At 37.7% G+C, this 26,248-nt stretch overlaps 1 protein-coding gene across 3 annotated transcripts in view; it reads left to right on the forward strand.

The window, feature by feature from the left end:
• Nucleotides 1-19,117, forward strand: part of si:zfos-2326c3.2 (misshapen-like kinase 1) — a 64,917-nt gene extending 45,800 nt beyond the window's left edge. For all 3 annotated transcript variants that reach the window (XM_056251239.1, XM_056251242.1, XM_056251241.1), the window contains exons 27-32: nt 577-711; nt 1,476-1,576; nt 4,746-4,895; nt 13,417-13,576; nt 18,055-18,194; nt 18,362-19,117. In XM_056251239.1, coding sequence (XP_056107214.1) covers nt 577-711; nt 1,476-1,576; nt 4,746-4,895; nt 13,417-13,576; nt 18,055-18,194; nt 18,362-18,445 — 770 coding nt within the window. In that variant the 3' untranslated portion in view covers nt 18,446-19,117. The remainder of the gene's footprint in view (nt 1-576; nt 712-1,475; nt 1,577-4,745; nt 4,896-13,416; nt 13,577-18,054; nt 18,195-18,361) is intronic.
• Nucleotides 19,118-26,248: the final 7,131 nt, after the last annotated feature.

A 26,248-nucleotide genomic window follows, 5' to 3' on the forward strand; every position in this document is an offset into this window, starting at 1 on the left:
AGAAGAAAATAGCGTCACAGTCCAGCTTAAGTAAGTTCAGTGATGTTTCATTTTTGTTTTAAAAAAAGTTATTAATTTAGTTAATTTATATATATATATATATAGCCGCTCTGGAGAAAACAGTGATGTCATCGTCCAGCTCAGTTCAGTTCTTGTATAATGGTGTCAATGCAGGCAGATCAATATTACTGTTGAATATTAAATTTAATGTTAAATTTAATGTCCCCAACTAAGCAAGCCAAAAGCCAATGGCAACAAAGGTGAAAAAGGCAACAGTGGCAAGGAACCAAAACTCCATCAGTGACAGAATGGAGAAAAAAAACCTTGGGAGAACCCAGGCTCAGTCGGGGGCCAGTTCTCCTCTGGCCAACGAACGAACAGTGTATGATTATGATTCAGGCAGTATTACCGGTCAGAAGTCAGATTGGTTTGGAAGAATCAGAATATTATTTTTTGATCTAATAAATGCAGCTTTGGTGAGCAGACGAAACCATTCTTTAAAAACCATTGAAACTTCTGACCCGTAGTGTATAGATATAGCTTGAATCTAATTTATTGTTTATTTCTTGTGGAAAGGTAAGAAAAACAAGCTGAGGCTGTACTACCTGTCCTGGCTGAGGAATAAGATCTTGCGTAATGATCCCGAGGTGGAAAAGAAACAGGGCTGGACCTCAGTGGGAGATCTGGAGGGATGTGTCAGCTACAAAGTAGGTGAGTCCCTTTTAAATATGTTTCTGTTTCAATGGACTTTACCAACAAACATCAGTGCGCTGCATCTCAGGCAGTTTTACAGTATACAAGGGCTGAACTCCTTTTAGAGCAGACATTCAAGGTAAGCCAATAAAACATACTAAGTATTATAATTAAAAACACTGACAGTTATTATTATACACACACTGAATGGAAATACCTAGTAAACTCAATCTAGCAAACCCGAAGAGGAAGTATTATCAGTCCTGTAAAGTAGCAAGTAGCCTGACAAATATTAAGTCTGGATCAAAAAGGCTTGTCTTTCAAGGGTGATTTTTGTATTTATAATCACAGAATGACACAAAAATAGAGCAAATTCAGATTTCAGTGTCATAATTGTGGTCAGTTTTGAAACAACATGCAGTTGTGATGAAATAGGATGGACCTACATTTTTTGTCTTCTATATATATATATATATATATATATATATATATTAGGGGTGTAACGGTACACAGAAGTCACGGTTGGGTATGTACCTCGATTTTGGGGTCACGGTTTAGTACAATTTGGGTACAAATTGGGATGGTCAGTTCAGTTTTATTTCCAGACCATTAGTATATTCTGGCAGCTGTGATTGGGTGGGACAGTGCCACCCTGGCCCTTATGTGGCCTCGCCACTGGTTCTAGAATAATCTAGGCTAGAATGGTTTGATAAATGTTTGATAAATGTCTTTCTTGCATGTAATCTCCATTTTGATTATCATTTGACACTAACTTCTTTCAGTTCGGTATGAAAAGATCAAGTTCCTGGTCATCGCCTTGAGGAGCGCAGTGGAGATCTATGCGTGGGCTCCCAAGCCATACCACAAGTTCATGGCTTTCAAAGTAAGTCTCGTAGAGATGATCTGTGTGAAATGTCACAAAGTATGCCAAAACATTTTTGGTCATATTTCATAACTGAAAAATTAATAAAAAGAGGAAATTATGAGAAACAAAAGAGATTGATATTACCACAATGCCAAAGAAGTCACATTCTCATTAAAAATCATAAAAATTTAAATAATGAGTAATTATTAAATGGTAACGCTTTACAATAAGGTTCATTAGTTAACATTAGTTAATGTATTAACTAACATGAACTAACAATGAGCAATACATTTGTTACATTATTTATTAATCTTTGTTAATGTTAGTTAATAAATATACAACTTTTCATTGTTTGTTCATGTTAGTTCACAGTGCATTACCTAATGTTAACCAATACAACCTTTGATTTTAATAACGTATTAGTAAATGTTGAAAATTAATATTAACGAAGATTAATAAATGCTGTAGAAGTATTGTTCATTCTTAGTTCATGTTATCTAAGGTAGTTAACTAACGTTAACTAATGAACCTTATTGTAAATGTTACCTATTCGATTTTAAAACAGTTGTGCATCATAGAAGTATTTGTCATACTCTCCATAAGTTATGCTGATTTTATTTTTGCGAACATATTTTTATTGAATTTTACAACACATTTAACAAAATAAACTTAATTACAAACATAACTTACTCAAATCCCTCCCTCTCCACATTAACCCTGGCAGTCGGTTAAAAAAAAAAATATATATATATAATATTTTACAGTGCTTTATATCACACACTCCTGTTAAGCATTAGGCATATACTACAACTTCACACATCTATAGCCTCTTCAATATCCCCTTCTTTAACAAATCTCAAGAACATCTCCCAAATTTCTTAAAATTCAGAAGTCTTCCCCTTGATCACATATGTAAGCTTCTCAAGGGCCAAACTGGATATCAAGTTTTTCAGCCAAAGTCCAAGGGAAGGACAACTTGTATTCTTCCAGCAAAGGGCAATTGAACGCCTGGCTTGTAGTAGGCACAAATTGCTGATTTAATTTTTTTTTTTTAATTAGGTGAGCTACCGAGCAATGTAACTATAGCTTTCCTGTGGCTCGAACAGTAGAGCGTCAAGGTCATGGGTTCGATTCCCAGGGAAAGCAAGAACTTATAAGAATGTAAATGTGTACCTTGAAATGCAATGTCAGTCACTTTGGATAAAAGCGTCTGCCAAATGCATAAATGTTAATGTAAACTACGTCAGAAAAGCTGCGCCAAAAATTCTTTATTAATCAATAATCTGCCCCAGTAATCATAATTTGTGTGAAAATTAACAAACGTTTTTGGTGTTTTACTGCCACTGTCATTTCATCTGGAAACCACAGTGAATTGTAAAGACAGGGTTGAAACATAAAGCTCTTGAAAGGTTTCTGAGATTCCTAGTACAGTACGTCCATAATTGCTTTGAGCCCAGGCTCAGGAGGCAGTTATGGTCATAACCATACTTTCTAATGTGATATTTCTAATCACCTGCTGTTTACATTTATATATTTTTCCATAAAATAAAATAAAAGAATAGGATAGTGTAATGATAGATAATGTAACTGGGGTGTTTTTGGAAATGGGTCATTTTTGAGTACGTGTCCTACTTCACTGCTGTCCTGAGAGACTTACTCTACTTCTGACATGAAGTTCTGCCGTTTATGTTTATAACATTTAGATCAGATTGTTGTCCTTCCCATTTTTATGGACATGAAAATATAGTATGTTTACAAAATGTCATTGAAAATATGTTCTTTTTTCAAAGAAATTGTGAAGCTGGCTTCCTCAGCTCGGTGTAGCAATGGGCATCATGTTTCGCTGCTGAAGTTCTGACGGATAAATGATATGTGAAATGCAAATTCTTTTTTTCTTGACACCAATTGAGTTTTAATGCTGGTAAATATGTACATTCTGGAAAAAATTGTTGTAATTATGATTGCATCGGTAATGCATCAAGAATAAACACATGCTCTCTGTGGCCGCTAAATATCAGACTGAGTGCGTCGACACACACAATTAATTGTCCTTCATGCAACACATGATATGGTTATATATGTTGTTCCACACATCACCCCTGTACGTGATCTGATCATCATATAAAATCAGGTGATTGCTCACTGCAATGATTAACTTTTGATCTTGTGGACACACAACAGTCTGATAGGAGGCGGATCATGTGAGCTCCACTCTCATTGGTAGTCACTGCATCAAGTCGTTTCTCAAAAATCTTCTCAAAACTGGACAGGGTCACCTAGGGTCACTGAATGTGTGTGTATTCAGATCACACCAAGCCACTGATGTGCACGAGTCCAACTCAATAAACAAGAAACGCATGGAAAGTGTCACCGTAAACATGAACTGATGTTTTTGTCGTGGCTGGCATGACCTTGTATTGTCAAACTTTGTTTTTTAATATGCTGTTTCAGTTTCGAAACGTTTTTCTTTATAGATGAGGAATGCATCCTCTGTGTGCAACAAATTGCTTTTTGATAAATCGAAGTGCAACAAACTGTCAAGAATGGTTTCAAATATTTCGTATATATGAATTTTTGAAGTCAGCATAATTGCGCATAATTATGACTCATAATTGTTTTCTTGAAAGAGTTACTTCCAGAACTTTCAGAGCTCAACACTTCTTACGCAGCCCCAAAAGACCATTCACTGAATCTCAACTGTAAAAACAACTGACATCCTCTGGTTTCTGATGTCAGAAGCCCAAAAGCTGTGCTCACACCATCAGCGTTTTCCCTTTAACAGAATTAAAGCCGATACTTTATAAATCAATCTGTTCTCACATTAGCTGTGAATATATCCTGTAACCAAAGATGACATTGTTCAAAGCTCTGGGAAATCTTATCACAGTTGACATGAGTCAAGGCACAAGTTCCTCTGTCAAAGTGGAGAACTGTGAACACTACCTGGATGTAAAACCTTCAGATGATGACACACTGCTCAAGTCTCTGTGTGTTGCACAAGTGTGTGTGTTCTTGTATTCTTGGTTTATTAGGACACAAATGGCATGGGTATTACAACGTAAACATGGTTAATGTTAATGAGACTTCCTGTGTCCTCGTAAACCAAAAGAAACCACTAGATTTTATGTCCACCCTTTGTTTATTTTTCAGTAGATGAGTAACTCAGTTGTGCTTTATCTTCGGTCAGTCCTTCAGCTCACTGCCTCAGAAGCCCCTCTCAGTTGACCTGACGGTGGAGAATGGACAGAGGTTAAAGGTCATCTATGGGTCTCACTCTGGCTTTCATGCTGTTGATGTGGATTCAGGGACGCCCTTCGATCTGTACCTGCCCAGTCATGTGAGTATCCCAGCAAGCACTTGTCCACACCTGTAGTAGTGCAGCTGTCTGTTGTAATTAGATTTTTTTATAAGGTTTTTGGGTCATGCTAGCATGCTAGGTCACTGAAAAAATCAAGCAAACATCTAATGAGGTCAGCTGTTACATTGTGTTAAAATAAATGGCCCAATGTTGTCTGCACTGATGGTGGGACAATGTTTAGTGGATCTATCACCACTGAAAGTGGTTAAGAGCATACATTCACAAAAACACTTAACTGATACATACCGTATGCTTACACTAAAACTATTTGAACAGTCACAGGTGTCAGAATATTTTATTTAGCATTTTGAAAATGAGTGTCCCGGCATAGTACTGCTCCTGTTTTATAGGAAGTATAGGTTTTTTTATTTGTTTGTTTGTTATTTTAATATTTTACAATCACTTTTGCACTCATTTCAGAACCGTGATGTCATGTTTAAAAACTCACTTGTAACACTGCATGGTGCATTCACATCTTTAAAGAAACCTTGCACTTGCAGAATCATTTGTTTATCATCTTGAAATATCTTAGTGAAACTCGGTGTCAGTAATCAGTATCTTGTGTGCGGGAGATCTAAATGAATGTTCCTGTGTAGTTGTTTGTACAATCATTAAATATTGTTGTACAATACATGTGATTGATATTTCATTATGGTACTACATGTAAATGCTGTAAAAGAGCTAGTAGAGAGAATATTACAGTAAGGCTGCTCCCTCATAGTCGACTAAACGTTAATTGACAAAAAGAAGCTTGGTCAACTAAATTTAAATCAGTTGGTTAGTCACAAAAGAAAAGAAAAACGTTGTCACGCAGTGGTAGGTCGCTAGCATGGCCGGTCCATGTGGTAATATGTCGGCAGAAAATCCAGAGTGTCGGAACATTTAGAGAGAGTAAAGAGTGACCACAAAAGGTGACGTGCAACCTCAAACATGACATCATTTAAAACATGCAAGTAGCAGCCTAACGTGATCCACTTTACATGGCCGCTCGCTCTATCGTTAACATAACCCTAGCTAATGTTAGGCGCATATCCAAGTGTTCGTGCGGAGTGTGGAAGCTAAATTAGTACCGCTCTTACTGCACAACATGTTTAACTGGGACACACCAAGCCGACTTCAGAGAACAAGCGTGATGAAAACCGACAGTTTTGTCGGCTGCGTCTGGACCAAAAAGCTGCGCTTGAGCACACAGCATAGACTACAGGCGACTGCAAACTAGCACTGTGTGTGAGGACTTGAGTTAGTTCACCCCAAAATGAAAATTCTGTTATTAATGAATCACCATCATGTCGTACCAAACCCATAATACCTTTGTTCATCTTCAGAACACAGATTAAGATATTTCTGATGAAATCCGAGTCCTTATAGACTGCAAAGTAACGACCACTTCCAAGGCCCAGAAAGGTAGTAAAGACATCGTTAAAATAGTATCTAATGTGACTCCAGTGATTCAACCTTAAAGTTGAAAGTTAAACTGCGCAGCGCTTCTAGGTTGTACGTCACACGCATCACACACATGACCAGCGTTGGCCAATAGTGAGCCTGCGTGTGACGTGCAACACAGAAGCGCTGCGCAGTTAAACTACGTGAAATCTCGAGGCCCACAGAGAAGGAAATGAATATTTGAATAAAGTCGTTATTTTTGTTTGTTTTTTGCTCACAAAAAGTATTCTCGTCGCTTGATAAACTTAAGATTGAGCCACTGTAGTCACTCGGATTATTTTAACGATGTCTTTAATAACTTTTCTGGGCCGGCAAGTTTCAATCCCTTAGAAGCCTATGGAGGAGTGATCCAGCTCTCAGATTTAATCAAAAATATCTTAATTTGTGTTCTGAAGATGAACGAAGGTCTTGCGGGGTTGGAACAACATGAGGGTGAGTAATTACTGACAGAATTTTCATTTTGGGGTGAACTAACCCTTCAATGTTATGAAGCGACGAGAATACTTTTTCTGTATTATAAATTTTTAAGACCAGACAAGTAGTTTGTTGAGGGTTTTGTTGATTTGCCTGCGCACATATATATTCAAACGCTTATACCTATGGACTGAACACGTGATGCGCATGTGCGCGCCGTCTGCGTTTTCGCGGGTTTGCGTTTTTTAGGTTTGCGCTTTTAAGGTTTGCGCAGAGATAACGGATAATCGTTTGCACCTTCGAAGCTATTTCAGGGAGTGCGTTCTCGAGACACCAGGCAGGCACTGTTTTGTGCGGATGGGCGGTCGGAGCACGTTAAGAGTTTTTCTGTTAGAACGGTGTCGTGTTAGCAGCCCCTAAGTTAACAACTAAAGATCTTCGCAACGGAAGTGAATCAATCAACACTGACTTTAGCTGGACAATAACTCTATCCTAATGCTGTTGTAAAGCCTAAACAATATGTTACGGTAATTTCTATTATAGCTGTAAAGCTGCTTTGAAACAATCTATACTGTTAAAAGCGCTTAATAAATTATGGTGACTTTTTTGGGAAGAATTTTTGGGACGAATTTCTTCTCTTCTGGTGTCATTCTCCTCCTACGCGTTTGACGTAGTAAATACACTGCAGTGCTTCCGGGTTTTACGTTTGCTGCTATAGCCTAAATTTTATTTATGAATTTTTATATAATAATAGTATATGTCCTACATTTTTAAAATATTTTTGTTGAATTAATTTTTATTTTAGGTTATATTATAGGTTATTTATTTTGATCTCAAAATAAGTCTTAATATCAGAAAGCTTTATATAGTGCTATATCGCTTAATATATATTTTAAATGCTCATTATTATGTGTTGTTTGTGTTGCCTGTCTGGCTTACTTTAAAAGCAAAACAAAGAATTGATAACTGTACTTCTATATTTCCATCAACCCTGTCTTGTGTATTTGGCCAGAGATTCTCATTACAAGGTCCAGAAACACACAGTAATTTCAAATCTGAAAACATGGAATAATAATTCAGATTTCTCTGTGTGTTTAACCCTGATAGCACAGAGCAGCTGAGACATCACATCACAAAACCACAATTGTGTACCATCATACTGTAGATAGATTTCTTGCACCTTTACTTTGTTTCACAAGTAATCAAAATGATCTTGGTTTTGGATTTGTGTGAGATTCACCCTTAAACAAAAGCAGGCATATGAAAATGCCGTCACCACATCACACTCGTTTTACTTCTACCAAACGCTACAGTTTAAAGATGGCATAAATAGGTACAGCATGTAGAACAAAATGTAATGTGTGAAAAATGTGATGATATAGAGCTGCTCTATATTGCTCTGTATTGCTGACGTCCCCACACACCCACACAGCAGTGTATCCTTTACAGAGGGGAAGAGCGAAGACCGTAGTGTTCATGCACCACCCCCTCCTAGCTACGGCCCACACTCCTCTGAGCTGTCCCACATAGTTACGGACTAGTTCACCCTCACAATGTGTGTGTGCTAGTTTCTCCAAACTGATCTCTCGTCCAAAAATAACTCTGCAGCCTTTGCTATGTTCCCAAAGCATAAGCCTATTGAAATGACCTGGTATTTCACAGGGTTTTTTTTTCTTTTTCTTCTAGTAACAGGCAGTAGATAAATTTAGAGTTGAACTAGCGGCAAGAAACAGAACTGGAAGCTGGGCGGCACTAAATCATTTAGCCTTCCATACCAACATTTTCTCATTCATTCCCTCCCATTCTCTCATTCATTCTGTCACTTTTTCATATTCTCACACACATTGCTTTTAATGCAATTGCATTTTTCCATCTTTCACTTAGTCGTTGTCTTTCACTTGCACACACTCATTAGCGAAGTCCTTCCACACTAAGGCTGCTCTTTGCGTGGTGTAATTCTGCTTCTCCCACTTGGGAACACACTCTCCGTTTTTTTGTCGGTGTGTTTGCGCGGCTGGCGCTCATGAGAATCCCGCGGCAGAGGATAAGGATTTCTCTGCGGCTCTGGATGCCCGTATTGATGCTCAGGATTGTGGTGGCTCTACAGAGGGATGGCAGTACAGTGTGTGTGAATTTATTTCTGAGTCAGGCAAGTACAGTGGGAGTTGTGTGATTGTGGAAATGACATAGACATGTAAGTACAAATGATTGAGAATATCTATTCTAATCCTTTGTTGTCGCTTAAAAAGTGGTTAAGATTTTTTTATTTAATTTTTTTTTAGCTAACGCATAACTTTTAATATTAAAATGTGTTTAACCTCGTTCTTGTAATTGAATGAACTGAATTACATGGTCATTGCATTTATTTAAAAGTGATGTGTGATAAAGATTTCACCATCATTTTATTAACTCCTTTCCCCACCATTGACAGAATTTTCCAGCTTTCCATGTTTTCACTGTTATACAGGGGCACTTTTACGCATCTCCTGAAAGAGTAGAGAATCTTCAGATCAAATCACAGGCAAAAAAAAAGAGGCAAAAACAAGCGGTAAAAGCATCGCTTATGTAGTAGTCTACATTCGTTGTAGTCTTAGCTAAAAAAAAATCGCTTTTTTTTTTCTTTTTGAGTTTTTTAACAAATGTCTAAAAAAGAAATAAACAACAGTAAAAAAAATTTAAAGTAAATTGTTTTTTATCTTAATCTTTAAGTATAGACCAACGCTACTTTTGCGTCATCGAAGGGTAACGCCCCTTTTTGGGGGAAAACAAACGGATTCCCCTGAGAACAGAACTCGCTCTAGATCTGCTAAGTTTCTTAATAGCAAAAATGGCACAAACATACTCTCTCTTTGCCGGCCGAGGACCGTGAGCGGTATTTAAAGAAGCTACTGGATACGGGGTCACAGAGGTGTCCCTTTGAAATGGTCGAAAACTGGATTAATGACCCCACGCAGTGGCCAAATATGGACTATTCAGACATCTAACGTTACCACTATCTCGTGGAATCACCAAGTAAGTAGCCCAATTTTTTTTTTTTTTTTTTTTTTCATTAACACTCACAGTATGACAAACTAGACGATGAGGCCATGTCACGTGGATCATATTTAACTTGATTTAAGCTATTGACATAGTTTTGTTGTCGACTATACTGTTGAAATAGTGGCAGGCTAGGACTAAAGTGGACTTGGCTGGTTTCTGCTTGTGTCTAGAAAGTGCTAGGACTTTGAAAGTTGTAAAAAGGTTTACAGTGTACAGCAAAATATGTATAGGACCAATGTATGTATGTATGGGGCTATCAAATTGGATGTTGTGACATTACGCTATCCTATCTAGCCTAGAAGGCTTGATCTACTGCCGTTCGTGTTGTTACATGTAGCCCAGAGCAGAGGTCGTCGAAAAGTCATATAGGCCTAAAGCACTTTCTAGACACAAGCAGAAACCAGCCAAGTCCACTTTAGTCCTAGCCAGCCACTATTTCAACAGTAAAATCAGTTAACAGCCAAGGTAGCGTGCCTAGTGAGAGCTAATCACGTAACGTTAGCTGCTAGCAGCTTCGTCTTTCTAACTTGTATAGCTAATCGACAACAAAACTATGTCAATAGCTTAAATCAAGTTAAATATGATCCAAGTGACATGGCCTCATCGTCTAGTTTGTCATACTGTGAGTGTGTTAATGACAAAAAAAATAGGCTACTTACTTGGTGATTCCACGAGATAGTGGTAGATGTCTGAATAGTCCATATTTGGCCACTGCGTGGGGTCATTAATCCAGTTTTCGACCATTTCAAAGGGACCCCTTAACCAGTAGCTTCTTTAAGTTTGTGCCATTTTTGCTATCAAGAAACTTAGCAGATCTAGAGCGAGTTCTGTTCTCAGGGGAATCCGTTTGTTTTCCCCCAAAAGGGGGCGTTACCCTTCGATGACGCAAAAGTAGCGTTGGTCTATGCAACCTGCCCCATGTGCCCAGCCCATAGGGAAACATGCAGCACAACCCAGAAGTGTGTAATTGAGAAGGTTGGAGGAGAGCCTTACCCATTACCTGGATCAAAATCAATCATTCAAACTATAAAATTGAACGGTAAAGTAAACCAAGGTGAGGCCGGTGGAGATGAACATCATGGCGGAGCAAAAGACCACTGGGGATCAGGCAGGTGCCATGACGGAGCTGAAGACCAACCAAGGTGAACCTGTCATGGCTGAAGAACACCAGGGCGAAGCCAGCAGAGTTGGAGATCACAGTGTGGATGAAGACCTTGGGACCTACAGGGCCACCAGACTTGGAAGCAACCAGACATGGGACACTGGAATTGAGACCACCAGACTGGGGAAGGCTGAACTTGGGAACTCCAGGACTACCTGGAGAACATGAGAACAATGAACATGGGACCACCGGACTTGGGTCCTCCAGGGCAACCAGACTTGGGAGGACAACTGGGCGATGGTTCACCTGACTTTGGACCTCCTGGATCATTGTACTTATGGTAGCAGATGTTGCAACCTTTGGGGGCGCTGCAGTGGAGACCACCGCCTCTGTGCCAGATGGAGAAGTGTGCATGGCACACACACATCGGATGGTGGCAGCCATCATTACTGTACGTTCACACCGCCACCGACTTGAGCGTCAAAGAAGCTCTGGCCGCCCTGTCAAGGACGCTTGTCAAAAAGTACGGGGAAGCTGGTTGACGCTTTGGACGCTTTGAACGCTCTGACGTTGCAGGGAGAATAGAAGTGTCACAACATTAAATGTAATAAACAGAAAAAAACAAGCAATACATTGAAGAAACCTTTTATAATGACAGCATTTTTATAACCGTTTTGGTCACATTTGGTCGGGAAAAAAAGAATAGTTAGCTATTATTATTATTATTTGCGGTCAAATCGGTGTCACCGTGAGCAAATGAATTGCATTCCCGCTTTAAAACGAGTGTTCGTAAATATTTCAAATAAAAGTTGCGCTCATGCGGTCCCTATAAGCAAACAAAGTCATGTCATAAATGATAGGAAACCCAGCAACAGCGATTATTAGCTTCTCTTCCATTTTCTCGGAACTAATGTTTTTGTAGGAACTAAAGTTTATATCGTATGTTTCTCCGGAATCAGCCAGCGCGAAGGACGTCTATATTCCTATTGGTTGCCGCTGCTTGCCGCTGAACCGCGTCACAGCTCATTACCATAAAGTTGAGCTTCTTTCAACTTTCTGATTGACGCTCAAAACGCCCAAAATGCAACGCCGATGGATTTGACGCTCCTTGCAGCTGAGAAAAGCCAGCTTCCATTGAAAATGAATAACTTCCGGCCGCTTTGGAAGCTCAAGTCGGCGGCGGTGTGAACGTACAGTTAGAGGCACTGAGGACAGTAAAAGAAACTCTGGGACCCCTGGACTTGGGACCTTCAGGACTAATGGATTTGGGACTTCCAGCACTACTGGATTTAGGACCTACAGAGGGACCTACAGAGTGGTCACTGGACTTGGGGCAGAGGACACTGCGGCTTCTGTGCCAGATGGGGAAATGTACATGGCCCACAGACACATCAGAAGCACTGAAGACAGTGGACAGACCTCTGGGAGCACTGGACTTGGGACCCTTCACGATCACTAACATAAACATATTACAAGTTACATTCATTTTATTAACTCTAATATAATTAAATCAATTGGTTTTATAAAAAAGATGTTTGTTTCTCTTATAACTTACAGCCTAAGTTATAAGCTATAAGTTATTTATGACAATATATTTTGGACAAGTGTTAGCCTCGAATTTTCAAATTTAGATTTTCTAAAAATGATGTTCTGTCTGCTCCTCTGTTAAAAAAACGTAATTAAACTGACTGAATTATATTATGCATAAATGTCAATGTTAAATATCTCAACTATACATAACTTTAACTCTTTACTTCAGTCTTTTGCCAGTTGCCAGCCACCGCCAGCATTTACGTCCATTTGGGGAAACGCTGTGTCATAAATGATCGAAAATTCCATCAATAAAAGGGAAAGAGTTAATATACTCCAGACATGCATTTTTATCTATAAATATTGTTACAATTTACGTAAACTGCCTGAATCTTTCAGTTGATTTTGTTTTTTGTTTTTTATTCAAAACCATTCATAAAATAATAGATAGAGAATAATTATGATTCAAACATGTTTTCCAATTATGATTAAAAACTACTGAATTAAACCCAATGATATTGTCACCTTATTAAACAATATCTTTACATTTGATTTATTTTATTATTTTATTCTTATTTTTATTTTATTTTTGGGTGTGGCAGCTCTGGAAATTAAATCATCATATTGAAGATGCAGCAGAGGAAATACCTATTGTGATGCATTTTTGTGACAGCATGTGCTTCCCTAAATTATTAACACATTATTGAAGAAAACATACAGCCTATGTTTCCAACTTTCAAATGAAAATAGGTAGTCATTTTGTTTTGATATACATTGCCTTAGCATAATAATTGGCTGTAGTTATGACCAGCTGACCCCTGCTGTATTGCATGCCATAACCAGTAAATGTGCTGTGGATAATTTGACAGCATGGCGTACACACGGTACAGTAGAGTGATGTACTTGTGACTTCTGTATTTGTTAAGGCAGTTACCGTTCTCCTCTTTATAACAGAACGTCTGTGTGTTTCAGATCCAAGGTCTGATTCGTCCGCATGCCATCATCATCCTCCCCAGCGGCAGTGGGATGGAGCTGTTGCTGTGTTACGAGGATGAGGGCGTCTATATCGACACCTATGGCCGCATCACCAAGGAGACGGTTCTGCAGTGGGGGGAGATGCCCGCCTCTGTCGGTGAGTTTCAGCTCTCCACAAGAACAGCTGCCACATCCATGAACATTAGCGTGTAAATAATGTACAGTACGGACATGCAATGATTGATCTATAGATAATGCAGCTTCATTTTAATATGTATGTTTTTTTTGTTGTTGTTTCTCTTGGTTTTTGATGCAACTGTCTAAAACTGGCTATATTACTGCTCTTGAGCTGCAGTTCTTGTACTGACATGTGACTGATGTGAAAGAGATTCTAAATACGAAAAAGCAAAACAAGTCATTTGGGTGGATGAGTCATCTTTCAGCCCACTTCCTACATATGAGCAGATTTGTGTGTGGAGAAAGTCACAGCAGACTTGTGTTAAGACCTGTTCACACCAAGAATAATAAAGTCTTAAAAATCGCACTCTGAGGATAGTTTGTTTTGGAACTTTGAACAAAGGGAGAAAATGCACAGTTCATTACGGCAAATATGAACATGGCAATCACGCTCGTATCCGCACCAAAACAATCGCTCTGGATCGCCTGATCGAGGTGGTCTCGGCCCGATTGAAAACGAACTATGGGGTGGTTCAGTTGAGGTGAGAAGCAATCCGAAACCAAGGAACCAAGCGGTATCGTAATTCATAACGGGAAACGTGTCATATAAAAAGCAGCAGTGTCTGATTCTGTGAGCGAGCACATTAAGCCGAGTTCAGACTGCACGGTTTTCAAAGTAGTCGTGTCACTGTTCTTTTCACACTGCGTGACTATCTGGGGTAACATTCTGTTGCTGCTGTGTTCACACTGAACGATGGCTCGGCGACAGGAGGTTTCACACTGCATGACTTTACAAAAGAAAGTAACTTCTGCCTGGTCTGCAAACTACGTTTCACAACCAAACACAAACGAGAAGTGATAAGGAAATAACGCAAGATCACGCGTGCTTGAGTTCTCACGTGAGACTCAAATTGTTATTAAAAATGATAGCCTGCAAGAAGCTTGCGATCCCAATTGTCTGTGCACTGATTTGCAGTGAAAAGGTAGTCTGGGTTTCCCCATACTGCCTTCCCGCAGCGCGATTTTATTCACGCTGAAAGGCAGTATGGATACCATGGACCAAATTTTCGCCTCATTTAGGGAACCAATCACAGAACGGGGAGGGAGCAGCAAGACGATGACGCGTCTATGCGACACACCGAAGCAGTTTGTTTATACCTATGGATCAAACATGGCAGTAGACGCGAAGTTGCCTTTCGATGCAGCCTTACGGCCGCTTCACACATGGGTTTCACACCGCAAGCGTGAGCGGCATTTGAGCAGCGCGTCAGCGTAACTACATCGTCACTGCAGCTGCAGACGCGCGAGATTATTCACACTGGAAGCGTTTGTAGACAGTGTCACAGCAGCGGCTCCAAAGCTACATATCGTTAGCCTCATAGCATAATTGCTTAAGTCATTTTGTGTTTTTTCTTGTTTTCCAAAGACATTGAAATATGACTTCGGCATTATATATAAGCGAGCAATTCTTTACAAAAACAACTATACATTTGTTTTTAGAAGTTGGTCATTTTATAACATTGATAGTCTTGAAATTTTGTAATGGGGAGGTGTACAACATTCGCATATAAGTTAAATGTAATACAACAAAACAACCCAGAAAATGGCTCCAATCTATTAGTTTCAGTCATACTTTCGATGTTTACAAGACCGCAACTCCGCGGATAAAAAACAAAACACACAAATAAACCACACACTCGGGTTTGATTTGGGTTGTGCTAGCCTGTAGGTGTCTGTGTGTTAACGTTACATGAACTAAAAGAACGTTTATATATAATATTTTCTGGCTAGTTTACTTTAGTTTTTTTTATTTATATAATACACAACTTTCACCCAAACTGAATAATTAAAAACAAGTTTTTACCGGGTAAATCTTCTATAAATATTTTAGAGTCTTTATTTTCTTTTATTTGCCTACTCAAGTTCTTGTTAAAACTTTTTGTGGCAATTTTTGTGTGAAATCACATTTATTTTTGTCCATCAAAAGTGTGCTTTCACTTTAATTTAGCGTGAGCAATGCAGCAAAAAACAGATTCGAAACCCCCGCTTCACTGCTGCTCACGCACCGCTCCTGCTCGATGCTCACGCGCTGCTCCCGGTGTGAATGCACTCATTGCTTAACATGCACGCCGAAAAAAATATGCGCCGCTCACGCATGCGGTGTGAAACGGCCGTTAGATACACGCCATCGTGTAGGCTACACATAAATCTCTGACCCATCGGCCATCGTCGTCTCCCTCGTCTCATTTCTGTCGCTCTACATACGTCATCTGGTATAATCGAAACGATTGGCTATGAGCTACGTACAGGCGCATTTGATAGACATTCTTAGCACCCAATAAACGGCTCTGGGCATTCGTAAACCACGCCTCAAATACGAGAAAATGAACATGTGGTTCCCAGACCCAAGTCTCAACGAGAATTGGGTCTGGCGTTAGCCAGGCTAGTGAAAAGGAGAAAAGAAAAACAGATTATCCAGGAGGAAATGGTTGGGGAGACGAGAGCAAGGATTGTGTGTTCTGCAAAGAGAGTTAGGGGTTTCTGTTTGATATAATTGTAAATATATCTATTAAAATACTGATATTCTGGTCTAACTCCTCCCCGAACATCCTGCTGTCCTGTACCTTGCTCTCTCATTGGCTGTCGGTCATCGCCGATGTAGTTTTCAGTCAGAACACTTTTCACACAGCAGGATTTTGAATCGCCAAATCGGGGCTAAAATCGTGCAGTCTGAACTCGGCTTTAGTTATCACAGTTGAAAACCAAAGAGCGCCTCTTCATCTTCAAATGTTGTGTAAAATCTTGCTCTTCTCCCTGCACTGCAAGAATGCTGTCCCGACAAAGCCTTGATTCCTACTCTAACGGCATTATAAATTAATTTTTTATTTATGTGAATAAATTAGTAGAGTGGGAATGTGTCCCTGTTCTAGCTTATGAATGATGACTGAAACTTTGAAACTTTCGTGTTATGATAAATCACAAAATCATCTTGATGGATGACGCAGAGGAAACTCTGAGCAATGAGAGGACAGTTTAATCACGTGTGCCTAAACACTTTTTGGTACGCTTTGAAATGTTGCCTTGTGAAAGCGAACCAAACCAAGAAGAAAATGCTACATTGTAATAAATGATGTTTTATTAACAAAGTTCGGGAGGAGCACGTTCTACCCAATAAGTACGATTATTACGCACGCACAATAAGCACGCCAAATACGCATATACCTTTACTCGAATTATTTGTAAGTGTGAACTCATAAAGTCCCTGTTTCGGAACAAAGCAAACGATCTACAGATCTGAAAACGCCCTAAGAAAACAGCAGAGTCTGTCACCACAACTAGGACTTATTGTTGGAATCACTTTCAGAGCTAAATATATGCATTAATGCTCTGAAAACATAACTGAAGCACACTCTTAGAATAAACATACCGTTATCATCTGTTTATGTGGACGCTTATAACGTTTTCTTTCATGCTGTGGTCTCAGCTTGGAGGATGTGACAAAAGTTTTCTACTGAGATCTGTGTTCAGTATAATAAACAAGAGACAGTACAAGACTTACATAGTCTCACATTCCCTTACTTTACCAGAGCTCAACATTAAACAGTGTTCCTTAAAAGAGGTTTCAAGACAACTTCATCACTAAAGTGGTTCCAGTCTAGAGTAACTATTAGTAAGATTATTAGTCTTAGATGGAGGAGACTATTGTGTAGAACTTTACATCGTTGAATAACCACATGAGTCTGGGTAATCTTCTCTGTTGGCTCAATGGCAGCAGAGGAACATTTGAGTGAAACATTACCATGGTTGAGTCTATTTGCACTAGGCCAGATGGGCCAGACGCTGGTGAGCTGCTGCTGCTGCTGACAAACTAACAGTTCAGTTTAGAAACTTTATTGGCCAAAATGTGGAAAATTATCAATAAAAATGTACTGTACACAAAATGATAGTATTAAAAAGTATACAAATATATAAAAACTATAAAAATAATACAAATATAATACAACCTTGATGAGCGAACCACAAATTCAATTTGGCACAAATGACGGCACCTTCTTGGTGTTCTGTGGTTTCCTAAAATCCTGAGTTTCGATCACAGAGAACGGTGCCTTACCTCGACTCAAATATAATTTACTCAATGTTATCTTGTTGATTTATTGAATGTCATGCTCGCAGTCGTGCTCATCAACTGCATTCTTGTGATTTTGCTTAATCATTTAAATGATTTTTGATCACATCTCCTTCATATAGTTCAGATGAATATATTGATGCAGTGTTAAAACTTCACTCATTCTTTTTCAGAGTTGCTCATGTTAAACAGCAATGATAGAAAACCATGTTTGAACCAAATCATCTCCACTTCGTTGAATGTTTGTGTGTATGTGTGCTTAAGCTAGAGTCCTTTCTTCGTGACTAGTTGACTTGATGTTGATTTGCATCTGTTTCGCTGTTGTTTTTCAGCCTACCTTCAGTCAAATCAGGTGATGGGATGGGGCGAGAAAGCCATCGAACTCAGATCTGCCAAGACTGGAAGTCTGGAGGGAGTCTTCATGCACAAAAAGGCTCAAAAGCTCAAGTTCCTGTGTGAGAGAAACGATAAAGTAAGAAAATTCCTATATGCTTGTCACATTTAGAAACACCAAAAATCTCTCCAAATTACCCCAGAAATCCCATAACATAGAACCATTTTTAAAGAGGTTGTCTGGGCATTATAAGCATATGAATGACTAAAAGGTATGAAAATAAAGCATTATGTGTTTCTCTGCAGGTGTTTTTTGCTTCTGTCCAGTCGGGTGGATGCAGTCAGATCTACTTCATGACGTTAGGACAGAACTCGCTCTTCAACTGGTGATCTTTTGTTGCTCGGTAAAAGCATCCAAATTACTCCGTATAGACTGTCCATATCCCATAATGAACAATCTCTGCAAATAAATTTCAAATAGCCCATTTTTCCATGTTCACATGTAAACAGTTTTAATAAAAGTGATATATATATATATATACATATTAATACATGTAAAATAGGTGATTTATTGCATCCTGTCTGACAGCGTCAGCCTTTGTCGTCTTGATCTGTGCTTAACCCCGAAACATAAATCTTGTTTTGGATTTTAATTTTATTTCTCTTTCTATTTTCATGTCAAATCTAGCTAAATGGACTTTATATTTTGTCCCTAATACCTAATTATTTTATTGTATAATAACCATGGCTGGTACACGGTTTGGTGTGAAACCGATACTAATAGCTAGTAGATGAAGGACTAACTGTTGTACTATTGTACGGTCAAATGTTGTTTTTGGGGGGGTTGGGGTGTATGCCGACAATTCAGAACTGAATTGATACAATAACTGTGCACTTTTAGCTTTAATTTTAGGGACTTTTCAGGTTAAAAAATTTTTTGTAATGATCAGTTTAACTTTGTTGTTTTTGTTTATTATAACTCTCACTATACTACAACACAAACATAACTGAACACATTATCATGATAAATGTTATATCAATAAAAGGTTTGTTTAGCTGTCACATGTCTTTTGGATGCAGACTGAACGTCTAATGTTTCCTTGACCGTCTGTGAGGAGCCTGAACATCTTCTTTTTTTTTTTTTGCTGCTGGTTTTGTTTTAGCTCTTGTCTGCATTTCACAGATAACAAAGTTTCTTTTAGTTTAGCTTTCTTTTTAAAACCTTTGGTTCTGGCTAATTCTAGCCTTCCATATCTACTTCCACAAGTTTCATTACGTTCCACAAAGCCATATATTTCAGCTCAAGTTTAGGGATGATTGCTAAACACATATCCTTAATTCACAAAGACTGGTATTTTGAAGCCAGACAATGACATCCATTAAATGTCAAAATAGTTTTTTAAATAGAGTTCAGTTGGCATAATATGTGCGAGACATTCATCCGTTCAGTGCTTATCTTGCAAATGATTTTCTCATGCTGTAACATGTAACAATTCAGTGTAAATTAGGCTCTCATTAGTGTTCTACCTATGGCTTAATATGTGTTTTCTGTTAGCCGTACTGTATTTGTTTAAATTTGAAGGAAAATTAAGACAAAGTTATGAAACATTTTCATTATTTTTTGTATAGAAACTAACTGAACAGAAGTGTAACAGCCTTCGCGTTACTGTATTATTTTTATGTTTTCATGGACTTTCAGTTTGTTTTCATTCATCACATGTGCTCCTTTGTTTGATTTTTCCCGCCACTCATCAGTAACCATGGTGATTCATTCATCACAGCTGTTCATCGTTTGTCACCACCATGTGTTTAGTTCCTTTCGGTTCACTCTGTTTCTGTCAGGCGATGTTCATGTATGCTAGTGTTTTGCTGCACACTGTTACGCCTGTCTACCTTTTTGTTTTAATAAACCATGTTTATATTTGTATCCAGTCTTCAGTTCGTCTTTATCTTGTTACAAAGCCTGGTTGCTTGTGGAAAAATACAACATATGTGTGGACGTGAACGTAGAGATGTGAATGTCTAGAGATGTGAGTTGAGATGGTTGATTCTGTTGGAAAATGAATGGAGCAAGAAAAGCACCAGGAAAGGGGACATGCTTTCCTGTAGCTCAAACATTAGAGTGTTGGCGCTTGCAACGCCAAGGTCATGGGTTCGATTCCCAGGGAAAGCAAGAATGGATAAGAATGTAAATGTGTTCCTTGAAATGCAATGTAAGTCGCTTTGGATAAAAGTGTCTGCCAAATGCATAAATGTAAATGATCATATGAATGTTTTTTTTAAAAGTTGGAATGTTAGAAAATGGAGCTTGGGATATGTGGGATTGGTAACTGTTGAATTGTTATATCTGGACTTGTATGTACTCTAAGCACTTGTGAGTCAAATATGACTGCTAGTAAAATGGCACTCAAATGGTTTTTGTTTAGAAGAGACATTTTTGTGTCATGCGCACATACAACACAGAGGAAATGATGCTGGATGTAGATCAGAAATGCTGTTTTGAGATCTTGTGAAGGATCATAATCATTTGCAGCAGAAGAACAAAAATATATTTCCATACATTTATGATCACTATTATATGGTGTAAATATAGTTTAATACAATATTAGTTCATATATTTTTCAGTATATTACAATATATTGAATAATACATAAGGAATTGCTGCTTTTCATATATTGAAAAATATATTTACACTGATGGGTGTACTAAGAAAACATGTGGAAAAGGTGTGTTACTCAAAGTCTTAAGTTGCTAAGGCATGAGTATTGGGACAATGATGGACTGTGCATTAATTCATCCATTAAACTGCAAATACTTAGTGCATGTCTGAAACTTAACTGACTAAAAAATAAATAAAAAAACACTGTAATAGTTACTGCCTTTTAGATAAAGCAACATGCTTTATGATCAGTGTTTCTTGGTCTTCTGCTGGAGAAGCACAGGTAGCCTGACGTCATCATACTCAGATTCTAGTCCTCAAATGTTGTGGGTGTGGCTAAGTTCTGCTGGCATCCAGCCTAAAGCACAGGCTCTACTCTTCAAAACTCAACAGAAACCCTTTCAATCCCAACAAAACATTAAACACTAACAGATCTCTCGAGATTGCAGCAGAGGAGTGTTAAACAACAAAAACAGCATTACCAGCTTCACTTATCCAGACTGACTTTATTTCTATCGGAGGTTCTTATTGAGAATTAACAGGTTTAGATGTTGATGATTTATTGAAAATAATATAATTTTACAGTCACCATGATGGAGATCAGTGTTTGCTTTAGCTGGGCTCTTGACTTTATAACACTGAGTGATCTGATGGGTATTTACTGATGGAGTCATCCTCATCATTGAATATCCTGGATCACAGATCTCATCCTAAGGTGTATTAAACAAGTGTGTTAGATCATTAAATCCATTTAAACATTCATTTATAAACAATGTGAAACTCTAACAAGAGATCAGACATTATTGTGGTAATCAGATACTTAAAAAAATAACACATTGTGCTCAAAACATTTTGAACTACTGTCACACATGGACATCAAGAATCAGCATATGAATCTCAACAATGGTGACACGCTTCATGCTGCAATGCATGCTGGGAACCATGGATGAGTTTTATACTATGGTATCTCCCAGAATGCATTGCAGCATGAGGCATGCCACCGTTGTTGAGATTCATATGCTGATTCTTGATGTCCGTGTGTGACTAAATACAGCAATGGTGCAAAAAACACAATTTTGATCAGTGATAAATCTTGGGATGTGATCTGTGACTCAGACTAATTATTGAAGATTATACCATCATCAATAAATACCCAACAGATTTTCCATAGAATTCCTCTGGCTGCTATGTTCATACGACACTGTCATTGTGGCAAAAAAGCCAAGAGGAAAAACTCAAGCTCTTGAGCTCAAGAGCCCAGCGAAAGCAAACACTGATCTCCATCATGGTGACTCTAAAATTATATTATTTTCAACAAATCATCAACATCTAAACCTGTTAATTCTCAATAAGAACCTCTGTAGACGTCTGATAGACATAAAGTCAAGCTGGTAATGCTGTTCTTGTTGTGTAAGCCTCCTCTGCTGCGCTCTCGAGAGATCTGTTAGTGTTTAATGTTCTGTTGGGATTGAAAGGGTTGTCTGAGTTTTGTGGGTCACCATTGTGCTGAAGAGTAGAGCCTGTGCTTCAGTCCAGAAGACCAAGACACACTGATGATACACTGCGTGTTGCTGTATATAAAATGCAGAAATATATTACAATCATTTCTATTAACTTTGTAAAGTATTGTTTATTTTATTTATTCAATTAAGTTTCTGTTTAACCCTCTACTGCACAGTGTTGCCATATGGCAACATACCCTTTCTTTGGACATTTCTTGAAATTTGAAAATAAACATGAGCTCTGATTGATCTTAAATTCATAATAGAACCCGGTGGTAACCAATGATATGCTTTGATGACATCACGACACTACACACACCCTTGCAACGTCATTCTTTTCACACACTTTTGATGACTCCAGCTGCTGAAAAAGTGCTCGTGTATATGTGAAGATTTTCCTCATTTTTTTCATATTTCTTCGGAATAAAAAAATACATCAAGCATCTGGGATAAGTTCTAATCTTTTTTCAATCATTGTCACATTGTTTTGATACTTATATTACCTTTTTATTTAATAAAATAGGTATGTTGCCATATGGCAACATTGTGCGGTAATGGAACAATATTTTGCCCATGCTAATGCAGAGTAGCTTTGTATGAATGACAATGTATGGATGCACTGATATAGTTGGATGGTTGTATTCTACTCATATATTTATATATATTTGTATATATTTATAAAGTAAAGTAAAGTATAAAAGTAAAATATATATCCGTCTTGACCGCTTTGATCACTGGCCAGAGATGGGTGCACCAAAAGGAAGGTGCAAGCATCCTGGCTGCAAGGGCATTGTCAGAGTTGTTTGCTCTAAGTGCAAGGTGCACCTCTGCCTTAAAGGTGGGGTAAGTGATTTGCAAAACGGCCGGCAGATTTTGAAAATACACAACTCAAAAGGTCCTACCTTCTTTCCTCCAACGCTGGCCCTGACTCCACCCATTCGAAGAGGGGGAGGGGGGTATGGTACGACCGTTTGATTGACGCACTTACTGTCCAATGATTCTAGGTGGTCTTGGAAATGATTGGCTGGAGTTTTTCGAGTCCTGCCCTTTCCACAGATAATTACATTTTTTAATTTTCATGTCAGTGCTTCTAACTCAGTGGCTGTAAGTGGGTTAGGAATAGGATTTCAAGTGATTTTGAAAAAATGGTCAAAAAAGAAAATCACATACCCCACCTTTAACGGAGAGAACAACTGCTTTAAGGCGTTTCACATCGAGTAGTTTCACTTGAACAGTTCTTATGAGTTTGCGTCAGATGTTTTGTAAATGTTGTTGAAATAATCGTTTCACATTGAGTAGTTTCACTTGACCAGTTCTTATGAGTTTGCGTCAGATGTTTTGTAAATATTGTTGAAATAATACTTTGAAAATTAGTTTCATATTTTGTACACAAAGCTCTTGAAAACATTTTAAATAATAAAAACAATTTCATTTCTAAAAGACAGGTCTGTAATCATCTATGAATTTCATATCATTTTGGGAGAAAACGCATCAGGCTGTTCCATTGTCGCACAATGTTGCCATATGGCAACGTACCCAAAAGTACCCCTCCCAAAAAAAAAAAAAAGAACAAAAAAAAAAGAAATGTTAATTTGAGTCTATTTTATATATAAAAAAACACTGTAAATTTTTTTTCCATGATTGCATAATAATGCGTGCAGTAGAGGGTTAATAAATACAAATGAAAACACACAATGAATGCAAATACAAATGAATGCACACAACACATTAGGTGTGCATTAATTTGTGTTTTATATTAGAAACTTACAGCTTTGAGTAAAACATCCTTGAGAAATTTAAGGCAATCGTTTTATGCGTTTTCTAAGTACACTCAATTTTGTAAATTTTTACATTTTACAGTGTAAATATATTGGTCAATATATGAAAAGCGACAATTCCTAATGTAATATTAGTAATATATTATAGTGTAATATATAACACATTATATTAATGCAATATATTATTTAATATTTTTTTCAGTATATTTACACCATATTTGATCCATATTGATCATAAATATATGGAAATATATTTTCGTTCCGTAATGGCTGTCTATCACAGTGCACTGATTTCATGCTGTAAATCATAAAGTATCTCAGTATATCGTGAAGGAGAGAATTGCATATCATTAGACGGCTCTCGTATTGCTTCAGTAATTCTCTGCTCTTCCCGAATCCAGCCCACGCTGCCGGAGTTTAGTCGCGGAATATCCCGTTTGTTTGGAAATGAACACACATCCTGATGGCAATACTCATTTAAATCAAACTTTTCATTTGAAATAACTTTGTTTTTCTTTTGAATCGTAATGTGTGTTCTGAGTGGCAAATAACTTGAGTGGCAAATAATTTTAGGCAACAATTTTAATTGGGCTTTGTTTTAAAATTAAAATGTTTTGACAGTTGGTTTCTGTACTTTCACTTTTGGTCAAACTTGGAAAGTTAGTATTGCATATCAACAACAGAAAAGGTTAATTTAATTCAAAACTTTTTTCTATGTAACCATGTAATTTGACTGTATATTATTGTATAGATATTCCTAAATACTTTTTTATAGACAGCTGTTATATATGTAGCATAATAGAAAGTACCATAATCAATATTGTTATGCTTGTTGAGTTTAGATTGTAACAACTCAAAGCTGCATATCTGTATTTTGTGTCGTGTGTGTGTGTGTGTGTGTGTGTGTGTGTGTGTGTGTGTGTGTGTGTGTGTGTGTGTGTGTGTGTGTGTGTGTGTGTGTGTGTGTGTGTGTGTGTGTGTGTGTGTGTGTGTGTGTGTGTCGCCGCTCAATGAATTGAACAAAATAAATGCTTTAAGAATGAACAGTGTGTCTTTGGTAGTTCTTCCCATACGCTGTTTTAATGTAAAATCAGCATCAGTAGAATTTGCAGGAATTTGCTCGTCTTACAGTTTTTCACAATTGCTAAGACACATTTCTTGAAACCTTCACCCATTTTTTCACAACATTAAACACAAATCCAAACTTTCAAACTAAACTCACAAACCCATTGATTTTTCTGGCAAAGTCAAACAATTGCTTCAAAACCGTTTCACCTGGACTCAAAACCAAGCAATGCTTTGAGATCATACACACGAGTCAATAAAATAAGCACTACATCATTCACTACATCAAAAATGGAGAACACAGCATCCAGAACGTTACAGAAAAAAACATATATTCTATACAGTAAACAATTTTTGCAATTACATAAAAAGTTTAGTAATTTTAACTTAGTAGGGTACTTTATGCACTGCAAGTTTTGTACTGAATATTGTATAGTAGGCCTATTGAATGTCTGTATATTCAGCACTTCCATACTGTATATTAGTCCATACATTACATACATTAGTCCAACTGCAAAAGGTCAAATAAAACTCTAAATGAAAACATGTTACAGTCATATAAATCCTGTCAGTCGTAAGTCAAACCCAGGGTGAATGAGAGCTTGATTCAGCATCATGTCTTCTGCTGCACTGTAAAAAATTCCTGTAAATTTACATGGAAATTTAGCAGCAAAATGCTGTTTTCATGTAATAACTGTAAGTTACTGTTTTTTGCAATGCATTATGGGAGAACTTGGTCGCTTCAAATTTCGTCTTGACCAGCAACAGTATGACACTGTTATTTAACAGTATAATACCATATTTTCCCATGTACATGTGAGAAGACATTTTAGTTTCTGCATGAGGTCATTTTGCAGCTCTGCCTGTTATTCATTTATTTGTAAACTATTACTTTTAAATATTACATTTTAAACATCCAGTGATGTTTTTGTGATTTCAATCGGATGAAGAGACTGTTTTAATCCACGAGATACCACAGGAACGTGATCCCATTGTAGGCTACAGACTGTCATCACATCACATTCAAACGGGTAAGAAACTTTCATCCAACTTGCACATTTTCCTAAAATTTATCTGAGTATAAAAATTAGTGTGAAATGTTTTTTCTTCTTCTTGTGTGGTTAAAATTTTAAAGTGAGATTCAAACTGTTCATTATCTGCTACTGTTCTTTGCAACTACGTATTTGAT

The sequence above is a fragment of the Rhinichthys klamathensis genome, unplaced genomic scaffold (genome assembly GCF_029890125.1).
Source record: "Rhinichthys klamathensis goyatoka isolate OS25496 unplaced genomic scaffold, OSU_Roscu_1.1 h1tg000079l_1, whole genome shotgun sequence".
Classification (NCBI taxonomy): domain Eukaryota; kingdom Metazoa; phylum Chordata; class Actinopteri; order Cypriniformes; family Leuciscidae; genus Rhinichthys; species Rhinichthys klamathensis.